Here is a 16,754-nt window from a genome sequence, read left to right as displayed (position 1 = left end):
AAAAAGTGTCTCCATCCTAGGGATGTACGAAAGTCACTTACGTTTTCGAAGGGTGACATTCGTGGTGGGGGGGAGGCGCTCCGTCCCTCCCCCCGAAATTCTGGCCGGGGGAGGAGGCGCTCCGTCCCTCCCCCCCGAATCCTGGCCGGCTGGCTCCGCTCCGCAGGGATTCTGTGGAGCCGCTGGCCAGCTCCGCCAGCAGCCGGACATCCGGCCGCTGGCTAGCAGGGAAGCAAATGGCGGCGGCTATGCATCCCTGCAGTCAGCCATGATAGGCTACGTAAATGTTTACGTAGCCTATCACGGCTGATTTAAAAGAAAAAAAAATGCACGTACGCAAATGGCGGCGCCCATGGGCGCCGCCATTTGTGTTCCTTATTTTGGCACGTCTTAGTCTACGTAAACATTTGCGTAGACTAAGACGGCGAAAATAAGGGGAACGCAAATAGCGTAGTCTACGCTATTTGCGTTCCCCTTATTTTCGCCATCTTAGTCTACGCAAATGTTTACGTAGACTAAGACGTGCCAAAATAAGGAATGTAAAAGGCGGCACCCGTGGGCGCCGCCATTTGCATATGCGCATTTGTGTTTTTTTTCTTTTAAATCAGCCGTGATAGGCTACGTAAACATTTATGTAGCCTATCACTGTGTTTTTTTAAAAAATCTAGCCGTGATAGGCTACGTAAATCTTTACGTAGCCTATCACGTTTTTTTGTTTGTTTGTTTTTTTAACTGGAAATGGTGGTGGCGGCAGCCGGTCGGAAGACCGGCCACCACCACTGCCACCACACCGCCGCCGCCAGGAAGATCCTCCCAAGGTAAGTCCTGTCCCGGGGCGGGGGAGTGGGGGGGTGGCAGACTGGTGGATTCCCCGAGATCCATGGCGGAATCCTCTGACATCCCTACTCCATCCAGAATACGTGTACCCACGTAACTCACTTCGGAGTAATCTAGAAATGCAAGAGGATTAATAAACTGGTCAACTGCCCCTTGCCAATACTGACAGGAGAAACTGAAAAAGATGACAAGCTACCCTTACTTAGTCTGGAGTAGTCCTGCTGGGTTGTGGACTGTACACTTACACTTACCAATCTGGAAACATAAATCCCTACCGATTTATGATTTTAGACATTTGAGGACAGGGAACTACAATCCCATACAACTGATACACATGGCCTATTGTATTTGGTTACCATTAAATATTTGTCAGTGCCATTAAAAGAGCCTGCACAATTAAATGTGCTCAACTCAAACGTTACCTTTTTATGACATAATTTGATTTGGCCTTCTAAATGCATATTATCTGGAGGCATTTCATGGTCTTCCATCTTATTTTGTTCTTCCTGGTCATTTTTGTCTGTCAATGGAATATGCTGTGCTGTTTTTGTCTCCAGGTTTTTAGGAGTTGGTATTTCAGAGTCACTAAGAAGAACATATTTGAAAAGAAGAAAGGATTTACTAATCTTGGGTTTAATGGTCTCCAACCATCCAATAAAGAAAGGTGTGAATAAAGGAACTACACAATGATCTGCAAAAAAACTAAAGTGCACATTTGGCGCAACCACCACAAAACAGTCATGCAATAACCTGAAATTTAGAGAAAAAATAATTCTTTTAAAGTAACTAGTGTCATTTCATTAGTTTTAGTTTGACCCCTTTTAGAGTTTAACAGATACTTCCTGCTTAAGGAAAGTGAATGGAAAAAAGAGATAACAGTAAAAAATTGCTTCTGCTGCTCTTACTCCCTGCATTATTTGCCTAGGACTCTGCAGGCCACTTAGCACTTGTCCCTTAGACATTGCAACCATATCTAAAGATCCAGAATAGGGTAATTCTTCTGTTTCTCTTGAAGAACAGAAGTGTATTGGGAAAATTCCAAGGAGCCATTAATTCTAGACAGGGTTATGCATACTTCAGACATTACATTTTCACTGACACGTCTGCACAGGCCATGCATGGCCTGGCTTAACAGTGATCCAGACAGAACCTACTGAGTCCTCCCTAAATTCCACGGCAGATTTAGTTTGGCTTGTCCTCATGAGAGAACTTTGTTATTGTTTTCCCCAGAATTTAGAAAGAACCTATACATAAGCACATGAAGGACATACAAATATTAGAAAAACAACTACGCCCAGCTTACATTCAGGGCATTTAAAGAATCTGCCATCTGAAATCCTTTAGGGTTGCTAGCAAGAGACAAGTTAACCTCAAAGTTTTAAAACTGAATTAATCTTAATCTGACAGTCTTTAAGGACATATGTACATAGCAGGTTCTTTTTGTATCCTGAGAGCACTGAGTAAGCAAAACTGATACCCGCACATCATGCAGTCTGCTCTAATCAACCAGTAATCTATACAGAAGACTAGGGAGCTATAGGGCTTACATTGGTGGCAACATCCACATAGCAGAAATGAAATGTATTTATAAGGCTTGGTCAGATTTATTTTTCTATATAAAAACTCAACACAATAAGAGCAGGAGCAAATCTTGGGCTCATGTGCCTCTTCTCCCATATGAAGCATAGAATTTAACATTCCAAAGAGGCTATACTACATTTGTTCATATGTGGGATATCTCTGACTCTGTAAACTGTGCTACCTTTCAATTTAAGACATAAATATATGCAGTAAGGCCTAGTTTACATATTGCATTTTAGCAGGGATATGTGTGTATAGAAGCCCATGACTCAAACTATTAACATCTTGACTATCAGGAAAAGAAGGAACATAAGAAGCTGCCTTATCAGATCATTGGTCCATCTAACCCAGTATTATAGACACTGACTGGCAGAGACTCTACAGGGTTTCAGGCACAAGTTTTCCTGCTCTACCTGGACATGCCGGGGAATGAATCTGGAACCTTCTCTATGCAAAGCAGGTGCTCTACCAATGAGCTACAGACCCATCAACCCAACGTAACACTTGGCTAGACCCATGGTATCTTTTTGTTCTAAGTAATACTGTCTATACTTCCATTGGACCAAAGTGTGGGGAGTTCCCATGTGAATATATCCTAAGTTACAATAATTTTGTTTTGTTTAAGCTTTGTTATGAAACTGGCATAATGTTCTAAACAAGAGATACTATTTAAACATTCATACAGATGGGCCTCCAAGGAATGGAGCATCAGGGGAGTTTGGCAGCAAGTGCTGCCCGCCACTACTGAATGTTGCACCATCCTTGGCTTCATATCATATGGCCTTTCACTTGAGTTATTAGCTCCTCCCATGTGCCTCCCTACACAGCTGGCTGTGAGGCACAGAACCACAAAAGAGGAGGCACTGCAGGTCACAGAGGCTGACGTGAATACCCTCACATACTTCCTGGACTGTTAACAATGTGAGAAGTTGGTTTGCTGTATGAAGTTCCCTGCTGAAGGATTACAATCTTGGCTTCTAAAGTTTGTTCCAAATGAGCTGCTTAAATGCAACACTTTACATTTTTATAAAATGGAAGTGATAACAGGGTATAAAAATGTAGGGTTTTTTCCCAATAGACCACCACATTTTTATGTGAATATCAGAAGAGAAGGGGCTCTAATTCCATAAGTAGGAAGAGGGAATTTCATGGTAGAGCACATGCTTTGAATGCATAATGTCCCGGGTTGAATCCCTGACAGTTCCAGGAAAGGCTGGGTAGACTTCCATCTGAGACTCTGGAGAGCTGCTGCCAATTGCGTAGACAGATAAAGATGGACCATAGTCTGACTCAGTAAAAGGCAGCTTCCTATTTTCCTAATTATTATGACAGTGCTCATGTTTAACCCCTGCATTGGTAAACTTTATCAGAAATGTTCATATGACCAAGTACCACTGCTGCTGTTCGGGCATAAATACTACAAATCACATACACATGACCAAGTAGTAGAAGTGATAAGAGACCTCTAGAATGATCAGTGTGGCTTTTAACAAGGTTACTTACCAACTGTGCTATTTTACACAGGTAGCAATGTTGCCTGTGTAAAAGGTAGTATTCAAGGTAGCAATGTTGCCACCTTTAACTAGAGTTCCCCTGGTGGAATTTTAAGCCCATATAATTATTTACATTGTGGAAGAAATTTGAAATGGGCATATTACTGGGATTAAAAATTACTCTCAAGGTCTGAATAACTCTTCAAAAATGTTATGAAGATAATGGGTGGAATCCAACTAGTTTCCCTCTGCCAACAGAAAGCTTCTGTCAGCAGAATGTGGATAGAGGGAATTTTCAGCAATTTCCCCTTTGGATTACAGCTCCTGCACATCCCTAAATCTGTTCAGGGGGTGGAGGGGACAGTGGGTGGGGGGATTGCTGAAAACTGCCCCCTCCTTGTTCTGTTAACAGAGGTTTTTCATTGGTGGATGGCAACTAGTTGGATTCTGCCCAATGTGCACAATGGAACAAAGGATCTTAAATTATTTAGATGAAGCTAGAACATCATTACCTAGAAAAAATGCTTGCAGCACGCTTTTTCTAAGCTGATAATATTTCCACAGACTTTAAACTACCGAAGTTGCATTAAATAATGCACACGATGCGTTAATTTATTTGCGTAATGCAGACATTATCAAACTGACTTTTTATAACATTAGATCTACAGGTAGTATCCAACATTACCTACACACTGGCAGGACCCACCAGTAGCACAACAGGAAGCTAGCAGTTCCCAAAACAATCAGAAACAAGCTGAAACGCTTGTTTCAGGAATGGGGGAGATCAGTCGAGCTCACAGAAGGGAACTCTGCAGACCCGTCCTGTTCCCCAAACCAGCATTTTGGCTCATTTCCAGGGTTATTCTAGGAAGTGCGAGCTTTATGTTGCGCTTACAGTGGGGTCCCACAAGCACAAGAATGGAGGCTCAGTGGCGATATTGGATACTTTATTGTATCCAATATATTGTAGTACCTATGAAAGTACTACACAACTCAAATAATATGCAAAGAAATCCTACACATTTTCCATTTGATAACATTAGAAAGATTTTATTAACGTTATAAAATGAGCAACACCCTCTCAGGAAAATAAGAAATTATCCAGGTAATGTGCACATCATTCTAATGCACAGTGGACAATGTCTGAAAGTTGGGTAATGTCTATACTCGTATCAGGATTATATGTATAAAATGAAATCAAGTGAGAAGATGAGCAACGTTGCACCCATTGGCCTCTTACAGCCTACAGAAACATCCTAAAGTGGCACCCTTTCCATCTTGACAGTAGTGTTTGCAGAGGACTTCACATCTATACACCTATGCAATTATACTTACCTTTACAGAACTAATTTTCAGCCATCATTCAATTAAAGTTAGTACAATGACTGCACATAAAACATACATGAAATAATTAGTGTGGATGGTCCTTAATTTAAAGGCGTTAAACAGCTTGTAGACATCTGGTAGCAAGCTGAAATGGGCCATTCAGAATTTATCTAACTAAATTAAGGGGGGGGGGAAATGTTTCTCCTCCCAGGTCGGCATGTCACAAGATAACTAAACCGACTTCGTAGGCTTGCCTGGGAATCCTTAGATGTCAGTGGTGAATATGCAAAGGGCCAGCAAATTAAATCAACCTGCCAAACTGTCAATTTCAAGCCTCATGACTGCATGAAAATAGCATCACTGGAAGAAATCAAGCATTGCCTTCTTTTGGGTTTCCTGGCACCTATTCAAATACTCAAGCAGTTGTGGCTAATTTTGCATGCAAATTTCAGTCAATAAACTCAGAACAAGACCTCCCAAGATATTTCAAAGGCTCTGACAGTATTTTTTCTGAATACCAAATCGACAGTAGTTGAAATTCAATCTCTATTTGCTAGTGCTTTACATATGCACAGTGTCCCCGCTACAGAGCTAAGTTAATGAGAGCCGTACCTGCTTTCACTCATATCCTCCCAGCCGTCCTTACTGAAGTTCTCAAATACACCGCTCATAACTTTGATGGACTGATTGAGAAGAGACTGGTGATGTTCCACTAAGCTCTTTTTCTTCCCTGTTTTCAACTTAACTTTGGCACTTGTACTCTTACATCTACATTGGCCACAGGTTGCTTCCACTGTGGCCATAGAACCCACTATCCTTGCTCTGTCCACTGAACTCTGCAATTGCTTCACTTGACTCAGCAGATCCTCATTTTCATTTCTCAATGAGTTTACTTCTGCCACTTGCCTCTTCAGAGAGGCGACCTCTCTCTCCAACCCATCTATCATTAACTGAAGCTGTGCTTTGTCCTCATTTATTTCTGTGATCTTTTGCAGCAGCATCCCCAACTCCTTCTCTCTAGTCTCTGCTTCATCTCTGTGCTGTTGAAGCAATGCTTTCAGATCATGATTATCCTTAGTTAACCCTTTATTAACTTCCTTCAACTTCCTTGATTCCTTTTCAAAACCCTTTAGCCTTCTTTCCAGTTGCGAAACCTAAATACAATAGAGAAAAACGTATTTCACTTTCAACCTTTGCAATAGCAGCCAATCTATCCATTATGTCTTAATGTCCTATATACTCTATGAAAGTTAAATTATGTCCAATACAAGGACAAAAGCTATTTAAAGTACCTAATTGAAAAATAATTCCAAGGTAGAGTAGATGAATACATTTGGACTGCAATAATGCATCTGTTAAACGAAGGGCAGATGGCAAAAGAAGTTAAAATTCTTGACAAAGTGACACAGGAGTCTGTGGTCAGAGACTACGCAGTACATTCTGAACATTCATTTAGACTGAGTTACACTTTCTCAATAAATAATATTTAAAATGTAAGTGATTTTGATGCAGACGTTTACAAACCCAATGTGGTTCTATGAATTTAGTCTGAAAACCCCCCCAGGTCAATACAAGACAACCCTCAGTCTATTAAATTCGGGGGGGGGGGGCAGAGCAGACAAAGCAGACAACAGTTCAACTCCCACATATTTCACCCTCAAACTGCCCATGTTTGTGGTGAGGTGAGCGCTCACACATGGCACATTGATGGCCTCAGAGTGGTTACTTTTTGAGATGACAAAAGTTCTGTTTGGGCTGTGAGAAAGGATCCAGATCTTATGAGTAAGGGGGCAATCTTATGCTTGTTTAGACAAAATAACAGTCCCTACAACTCTCAACTAGCATGGGAGTTGTAGGACATTTTCCTGTCTGAACATGCATAGGATTACACCATAAATATTTATATAAAGCAAATACAAAACATCAAAGCAGTTCTTCTGAAACACTTGATATGTCCAATCACATTTAAGGATGACCACTCCAAGAACTGCATGCTTTGAACTTTTCCCTTAATGAATTTGAAAAGTCTAATTATGCTGTCAACCTTAAAAAATTGAAATCAAATGATTAAATCTACATAGATGGTGTATAAATTGTATATATACAATTCTGGGAGCTGAAAGAAAAGACATTGTGGTCAACCCCAGTTAGAACACTACCATTCAAACAAACAAACAAACAAACAAATTCTGCTACTGGAAGTAGTTGGAAGATTCTGGAAGAATTACTACAGCTCTTAGCTAGAGTTACTTCCCACCATAATCTGTCCACCTTCAGTTGCAGAAGACAGCAAGTAATACCTTTCTTCACTGCAAATCTGGGTAGTATATATACTATGGTTAGGTCACCCTGTGACAGTGCTGAGGCTTTTCAGACAGTTATTTACTTCAAATTAGCCTGCATCATAAACCCCTCTTATGTAAGATGCTTGCTGCCTTTAAGTTTGGTAAAGCAGATTCTTCTTTATTTAGTGGAGGGCTAAATCATTTACAGTAGTTGAAAGGAAACAATAAATGTCTTCACGGTTTACACCCTAAGGTCTCATGATAACACCTTATATCCATAGAGATAGATATTAGAGCGTACCTGGCAAACAAAATTACTCAGAAACACAGATGATAGGTGTGACATCCTCTACTGTATTGCTCAAATTATTTCAATTACTCACTCTACCTTAAGATAAATGAATGTGAGCATTTCCTGTTCTGTGTTATTACTTTAACATGATGTTTGTCATTCAGTAATAACGAGATGACAGCCTTCATTACCTGACCATATGGCAAGTGTTAGAAGTATACACAATCACATCATCTGCTGTAAATTACTGTACTTCCTACAAGCTAATTCGCAAATATAAGATAAATGGACACAGCTATATTGATATTAAGTCACACAAGGTCTTGCCTATTCAGTTTAAGCATACTTCTAAATCTTCCGTTTAAGTTGCTCAATTGTTGGGGATAGAAAAGCAGAAAGGCTCTTTCAAGGATATTTTGAAGCCCAAAACATATGGTAAAACACAGCCAGCCTCTTAGGTGAGCAGATGTTAACAAACTGAACTACTTGAACAAACTAGAAATATCAGCTCTAGAGATGTGAAGGCCTGAGGGGAAAAAAGAAGCCCACCACCACTTTTAATTTCTGGACCTTTTCATCTCTAGGACCTGATCCAAATAGTTTGTTATTATACAGTGTAAGTACGAAGACTACTGTGCAGTGTTTAGCAATTCCTGAAAAGTTAGGCACACTTTACACTCACATTCAAAAACATTTACATTTAGAGTGTGCAAGAATAAGAATGATTCACCCTCATTGAAGTCCACCTCCATTTTCTACATGAGCCATTTGCTACTGAGTGGTGATTCATGCATAGTTGCAATAAGCAGATAATTCTGTTGCATTTCTGCATTAGGATTGATTCAATAACCCAATCTCTCCCAAAAGAGATGGGCCAGAATTATCTGATTGGTGGAGTGGGGCTGACTGAAAGCAAGCAAGGCCAGAGCAGTGAATCATGTGGAGAAACAGTGGGCAACCTCTACAGATGGGTACTTTGGACTTGTGGAAGTCTATGATTATTTCATTAATTTATCTTTCACTGCACACCATTAGGTCCTTTGCTGCATAACAGTATATCCCCACCACCACACACACACACACAGTTTGTAAATCAGTGAACCACTAGCATGATCTTAAACACACCATACAGACATCAAATCAATGAGATTATTAAATATACATTCCACTATTTTGTAATGTGAAGTTACCCCCCAACAGACACACAAATATGCTGAAATTATTAGTTTTTCCAGCAAAAAAGCAATCAAGGGTGTAGTTTTAATGTGTCATACCATATAAAGGCAAATTGACGCCCCCCCCCCCAATTACTCAAGCTGTGAAAATCAAAGATCTGCTTCCATTTACACTGAGAGCACTTTCAGATTGGTTTCCTCCCTCTTCACTGTCTCTTTAAACACATTTTTACATTTTCTTTCACCCTACAAGAGACACACATATATTTTCCATGAGCATTGATTTCTGACACAATTTTGGCAGTTAGGGTTATTTTGAATTATGGATAGTAATTAAAAAAAGAACACATGGCTTACATTCATCAGTTCTGTCTTTTAACATATGATCCCTTACACTGAAATTGAGATTTAACTTGCTGGGCTCAATATCTTACAGATTAGGGTACCTTCTGTAATGTCTGTGCTGATATTTCTTTCACATTCTTCTTTGGCGTACTGTTCTTGACCCCATTTTCTTCACCAAGTCTAAAGAGCAGCTCTGGAAGGAGGAATAAATAATATATTGTGACACCTAATGCCCAAGTAAAACAATACTAAGGCATTTTAAAGAAATGGATTCATTAGTTTCCCAATTACGAACACTGTGGTCTATTTTCTTGTCAAGCCATTTGGTCAGTCTCAAATGGGTGACCTCTTTTCAAAGTCTTATGCTATATAATTATTACTCCTTGTAGCATCACCATGTCTTCCCCCCATATAAGCTTTTCAAAGGTACAAAAGATGTGCAGGTTAAAGATGCTATACTTGTATTCCTATCTTCATTCTTTGATAGACTATTCCTTCTGTGCCATAAAAGGCGAATTCACCATCTTTTTATCTACACAGTCACTAGCAGTTTTGTTCTCTGGGTCTCATCCCCTGCCAGGAGGATTAGAGTGATTGTGGAACAAAGCAAATAGAAACAGAATTAGGGTGGACGGAACTTTGAAATCCCTTTTTTGGTAAGGTGAAAGATCAGGTACTTTACAAAACAAGTCACACCTGTCATCCCACTGAAATGTTGGAGATTCATAGCACTTATAAACTCCAATAACCAACTGGTGACCCATGATTTTATACACCACTCTGAAGGCCATCTACATACTTGATAGCATCTACAAGGCTCCTCCTCCTCCCTCCTCTAGCCCCACATTTGGCACATCAAAACTGCTTTATTATAAAATTTACAAAAATAATGATATAGGCTCAAATATGCAATCTGCACAGTGTGAACCACTTGAAAACACAACCACTGCTCCATGTGGTAAGCCATTTCTACTGAGCAGCTCCAACACTTTTCATCAAACTATTCAAGCACTCCTTCTTTTATGTCATTTGTGACTAAGTGCATGAAATAGCCAGGATCACATTGGGAACCACTCACATGAGTAGCTTGCCATGAGGATAATCTCCTGATGACCGCAACATGAAATCACAACTTGCATGTCTGAATGGGCAATCTCAGACATAGCATCTCAGAGAGACTTTCTATATCTCTGTGTATCCCACCAAATGCAATGATGCAATGCTTCTCAATGAAGTCAGTTCACACAATTAGCTGCCATTCATCAAATGCACATTAACCAAATATAGAGAAATCAAGAGTGGGTATCTGTACACAAATATACACATACACATATGTGAACCAAACTATAGCTCTCCTTTTACTATGAAATGAGCACTAAGAATATTATATAAAGGAAGTGGATTACAGCAAACCTGCTCACATTTTGTAAACATATTTTTAGGATGAACAAGAGAATAATATCCTTAGAGAATAATATCTACTAAATGGGGCAAAGGTACACTTTAGAAGCATCATTCAAAACTACAAGTGGACACAGCAGGTCAGTTAAGAACTTTCAGTTCACAAAGCAGAAGCAGAAGAAAAGCATGCTACTCTCTGTAGGTTAGCAATCCTCTTGGCATAAATAGTGACTAACAAGTTTGTTAGAGTGAATTAGACCTTTCTTTTGTCTTTGGAACATGTCACAGCCAATTAAAACTTCTGTTTTCATTAAATAAATGGAGCACTACTCTAAAGATAATAGAAGCTGCAAAAAGTAAAATTGTGCAGCTGGGGAATATGTACCTTTACCTTGATACTAATCTATTAGCTTCCATGTTGGTTCCAAGCATAGTCCCTCAGCACAGTGGTACTGCATATATTTTCTACTTAAGTAACATGAAACGATAATACATAGATGCTTTTCATCTTTTTCTAAATATTCACTCATTTGAATGTCAACTGCGGCTTTTACATCAACATTTACTTTTGAGGGATTTTTTAAAGTTTTTAAGAGTAAATTGATCAAAGCACTCCATGTTTATCTTATAACATGATAAGATATATGAATTACAACTACAGTATAAAAAGACACTGTGTATCTTTCACATACTCAAAACAAAGGTGTTTTAAACGTTTTTCCATGATCCAGAATATTAGGGACACAGAGTACAACAAATGAAAGAGAGACACATCAGTTAAAATGTTCATTGCTGCAGAGCAAAACTATGCAAAGTTGCAGATTGTGCAGTAAAAAGCAACTACCAACACAACAATGGTTGAATCTCCATATTATAATAAAAATACAAGAGGGACCTGCAACAAATATTTGCAATATATCCCCAGGCCGAGAGACATGTTCCTCTTCTGAGTTCCAGCCAGGCCTGTAATGCTGTTTAGGTCACCTCTCATCTACCTCCCTCCAAGGCCTTCCCTGCTAGGAGTTATTTAGTGGTAGAGGACTTAGGTTTGGGGCTGGCTGCCAATCTGGAACTGTTTTTATATATATCAGGTGTGGGGAAGGGTCTGGAAAGTTGGAAAGAAAAAGGTATCCTTTCCTCTCTTTCTGAAACATTAGTGTATAATGCAGGAAGGGAAGTTTTTAAAGTCCTCATGACATATGTCTTCCCTAATATACCATCCCCCAACTCTCAGGATTCCTACTAAAAGGTAGTAGGGGCCTGAACAGACCAGTTACCTTTTCTTCTTTCCCTCCTCACCTCCACTTATAGATCATGCAGTCCCCCCGCCCCCGCACTGACATCTCAATATTCTGTACATCTGGAAAGCTCACAGGCAATCTTGCTTTTGGTGTTTTTTTTTAAAAAAACCTTTAATTTACAATCATCTATTGTTCTGCATATCTAGGGATTCCCTCAGAAATGTAGAATCCACAACTTTATTTTTGGGTGGCCCTGTTTTGCTTCCAAACTGACGGGCGACTGATCATTTCAGTTTGCAATTACAGGCAATTATATCAGTTGCGAGCATTACACTTTTCTGTCTTTAATACACGCATTTTGTCTGTGGCATCAGGATCTAAGAAGAAGTGCAACTCATACACAAACAGACATATGTCTTAGCTCAAAATCTTCAGTTTAATAAAAGCTATGGTTATGAGGAAAAAAGTGAACTGCTGGTTTACCACTATTTAAAGGATCAGTGTACTTGGTTTTGGGATATCTGCCAAAACAGTGAATCAATCATGAAAGCAAAAGCAGTTCAGAAAGAACACTGATTCTTCATTAATTTGAAGGGGTCAAAATGTGCTAAGAAGTTACCATGAAAAAAAAGAGGAGAGGAAATTTCAAGTATATGTGAACTGCAATGTAACTCTGTGGTACACAAGGTTCCCTCAAAAGCCATGCAAATGGTGGCTGTAGATCACGGACTTTATTGCATATTATTTGCAATCAATATGAAAATCATACAAGGGCGCAATCCTATGGATTGTGTCCTTCTGAGATGGAAACCTCTGAACTTGGAGGCTCCTGTGTATCCAATGTCCTACCAGGCAATCTTTGTCTCCCTGTCCTCTGATGGCTTGGTTTTTCACTAGATGGTGCTTCAGAGGGTGAGGGAAGTCTCTCCAGTCGCCTTCCCTCCCCACCCACCAGAACGCCCCTTTTCCCCATTCTCTGAAGTCGATTTTCCAAACTCGGAGGCCAGCCAATGTAGTTATTTCTGCATCAGCTGTACAGGGGCAGGGAAGAGGGGCTGGATCTCCAACTCCCCCTTCCAAGGTCAGAGCACCGTCTCCAACCTCGGAGGGGGAAATCCCCACTATCTTATGGCCGTTCAATGTTTAGGGGCCATAGGATTGCTCCCCCCATCCGTGATTAAGATAAGCACAATTATTTTAAGTCAAATTCCATTTAATTAATAGGAGCCAAGGTTTGAGAGTCAATGCATTTATGATCTAATTACAGTAGGATAGCATTTTAAAAGGAAACTGACTCACACATTACTAACTGAAGAGCTTTGCAACAAAGAAAATAAGTAGAACTTGGAAGAGTTTATACCTGAAGTAAGTGGCATAACTGACACAAGCAAGTTGCTAGATATGGGAGAAAACTGCCATAAATTGTCTTTTTACTTATGGTTTGATAGTTAGGCCACTTCTTCAGTCCATCATATCTGTGCATGTGATCTTCATTATTAAAGCAAAAGCTGAGATGTTATTACTGTCAGGGTGGAAACTGAGCCGACAGAATCCCAGAGCAGTTCTGATTCTGAGGAGGAGCAGCAATCCATGGAAGAGGAGCCAGCTCATCCCTCACAGGCACAGCAGCTGGCAGAGATTCCTCCTGCTGGCATTCCTGAGATAGATAGTGACCCTGGCAGTGAGCAAGTGCGGGAGGGAGGCTTGCTTGACGCTCGACGCAGAGAGCGACGAGCGATGGAGGGTGCGGAAAGGAGGCGTAGCGCCCGTTTGGCGCACAAGCAACGGCCGCCTCCTGTGGACCCAAGGGAAAGAGGGAGGATCTCTCCCTAGCCCATAAGTTCAGGGTCTTCAAGTGACTCTCCTTCAAACGGGGATTAACTGCTTACTCAGCGCATAGGCCACTCTGCTGTTCATTGCTTAGTCGCTGGTGATTAGCATCTGAAAGAGTCATTAAGTTGTAAAAGGATTAAAGCCTTGAAAAGAATCCTTTTGTCTGTGTCTTGAGTTGGCTATTGGAGTCTACTGAAAGAGGCCGCTAGGGTGCCTCCTGACAATTAGGCCATGTCGCTTCCTGCTGAGTAAACTTCGAAGGACCTCAGATAAGCAGTTTAGCTTCATGATCACCTGGCAATTCAGACATAGTTCAACTCATGGATTTTAGATTCAGGTAGTCACTAGTCATGGAAGCTTAACTATGTTTTGGCATGATCTGTAAATTGACAAACTATGGTTTTCATTTGGCTGACAAATTGGAATCAGAAACTACGGTCTGAATTGGGTTGAAGAAAACTCTGGTTTGGTCTGATGTCTGAATTGACAAACCATAGTTATGGATATTACTCTCCCTCCAGAAGCAACTCCGCTATGAAGACCAGAGTGAACTTAAGAAGCTGAGTATTGAGAAGACAGGAAACAAAAGCAGACAAGCAGATCTAGAACTATGATTTGGGTTCTAAACTACAGGTAGCACAAAACGTGGTTTGGTGATGGTTCGATTGAGCCTACCTTCTCTTTCTTGCTGCAGACACATATTCAGTTCTTGTATTGTAGCTTTATCCCTAGATGCATGTACTTTCATCTGATCCAATTCCTCCTCTAAATTCAGTCTAGAAAAACACACAAAGAATTGAGTGTGCTGCAGAAAAAATACGATGAGACACATACTCACTTGTGGGGTGCCACAGGGTTCTATTCTTTTCCCAATGTTATTTAACATCTATATGAAGCCACTGGGGGCTATCATCAGGAGTTCTGGAGTGCAGTGTCACCAATATGCAGATGACATGCAACTTTACCTCTCATTTAAATCCTTGCCAAGGTTGGCTGTAGAAACCCTGTCCAAGTGTCTAGAGTTGGTGAGTGGCTGGATGGAAAGGACTAAGCTGAAACTGAACTCCGACAAAACCGAAGTACTTTTGGTGAGAGGCAAGGGGAGGTTGGAGGATGCTGACCTGGTGTTCAATGGGGTGTGGCTGCACAATCTGCACAGGTCCACAATCTGGGGGTCATTTAGACTCCCAGCTGTCCATGGAAGCTCAGGTGTCAGCTGGGACCCAGGTTGTGCTGTACCAACTCCATCTGATATGATGGCTGCACCCTACCTCCCTAACCATCTACTCCCATTAGTAGTTCATGCCGTGGTCTCCTCTTGCCTAGACTACTGTAATGCGCTCTATGTGGGGTTACCTTTGAAGACAGTTCAGAATTTGCAGCTGGTGCAGAACACGGCAGCCTGCCTGATTAAAGGCAGCCATTGGCGACACCACATCACTCTGTGCTGAAGGAGTTGCACTGGTTACCAGTTGTTTTCCAGGCCCAATTCAATGTGTTGGCATTGACCTTGAAAACCCTATATGGTTCCTATCTTAAGGAGTACCTCCAACAACACCAAGGATGCCATTCAACAAGATCGGCCTTGGAAGGCCGTCTGTCTGTTCCATCAGTCAGGACAGCTAGGCTGGTAAGGACTAAGAAGAGGCTCTTTTCTGTGGTGGCCCCTACTCTGCGGAATTCCCTCCCTAGTGACCTCCATCATGCCCTCTCTTTCATGACCTTCCACCAGGTTTTGAAAACCTGGCTGTTCAGGCGGGCATTTGGGGTGGGTTAGAGTTTTTTTAGAGCAATGTTCTTTGGTTCAGTTGATTATGTAAATTTTGTTTTATTTTGTGTTGTTATTTGCACTGTAGGCCACCTAGAGTGGCCAGGTATATCTAATAAATAAACAAACAAACAAACAAACTACAAAAACGTATATTGAATAAAACCATGACATGGGGTTGGATCCAGATTTAGACACGTGCAGACTTCTTTGCTTCCTCCTCCCTACAGCAAACCCTTCAGTCCAGAAAATTCTACACAAAGGGTTGGAGGATCTTGCTGAATAGGCTGACTGTGGTGCAGGGGCCGAGGGAGACATCTTCTGTTAGCAGAAGTCCATTCCTGCTAGCCCCGTTGCTTGAACCTAAATCTGGTTCCAAGGCATTATTGACACTGAAACCATTTATACTCATCTTCAGGAAACACGTATCAATACTTACACTGACTTTACCATTTGTATGATACAAGCAATCCCACTCTAGCACAGTGTAGTAATAAGAAAACCCAATTGTTCAATTCAGTTTCTATTCTCTTTAATTTAAAACACACACAAACATCTTCCCACTTGGCTAATAGTTTTGGAAAATTGAAAATCAGCATTAAATCATGGCCAGATTTCCAAAGAAGTGATGAATAAATTATCTGATAATAAAACACATTATCATGATGGTCTCTGTTTAGTTTTATTAATCTAATAACTTTATGTCTTTATTTCTTCCCAAAATATATATAACATACCCTCATTATAATGTCACACTTTATAAGTGCTCTTTCAATCCATCAGCAATATATAAATTTTGTATCTCTTATCAACACAACAAAAACAGTTTATAGAAAATGATTTGATCTATTGTCCCTGATGATTGAGTTATCACTCCTCAGCTGTATGTTTCCCAGAATTTACTGTGAGTGTTTATATTAATTTGAGGGAAAGGAATATCAGAATCAAATTCCTATGATGGCAGGGCTGTCAAGGCAGGGCTTAAAGAAGAAATGTAAAGGACATGTTGAATAATTCTATGGTGTCTTCTGCATTAGTATGGCATAATATGCTTCTGGGAACAGAGGGACATGAATATAATTAATAATATCATATTATTAAATAATTCTGCCAGCTATTTTTTACTAATGAAAGCCAGAAGTATGAACAGACCTTTTAAGTCAAGAAGGAAGGTCTT

At 40.5% G+C, this 16,754-nt stretch overlaps 1 protein-coding gene across 2 annotated transcripts in view; it reads right to left on the bottom strand.

Annotated features, from left to right (window-relative positions):
• CNTLN (centlein) overlaps positions 1 to 16,754 on the bottom strand; it is a 267,130-nt gene that overhangs the window by 84,160 nt on the left and 166,216 nt on the right. For both annotated transcript variants that reach the window (XM_084834565.1, XM_084834566.1), the window contains 4 exons: positions 14,485 to 14,585; positions 9,436 to 9,527; positions 5,850 to 6,391; positions 1,260 to 1,422 (listed from right to left, as the gene is read on the bottom strand). In XM_084834565.1, the coding sequence (XP_084690691.1) occupies positions 1,260 to 1,422; positions 5,850 to 6,391; positions 9,436 to 9,527; positions 14,485 to 14,585 (898 nt within the window). The remainder of the gene's footprint in view (positions 1 to 1,259; positions 1,423 to 5,849; positions 6,392 to 9,435; positions 9,528 to 14,484; positions 14,586 to 16,754) is intronic.

This window comes from Heloderma suspectum, chromosome 2 (genome assembly GCF_057233095.1).
Source record: "Heloderma suspectum isolate Gila_16-S chromosome 2, 16-S_ref, whole genome shotgun sequence".
In the NCBI taxonomy this organism is placed as follows: domain Eukaryota; kingdom Metazoa; phylum Chordata; class Lepidosauria; order Squamata; family Helodermatidae; genus Heloderma; species Heloderma suspectum.
This window is presented reverse-complemented; position numbering and strand designations above follow the sequence as displayed.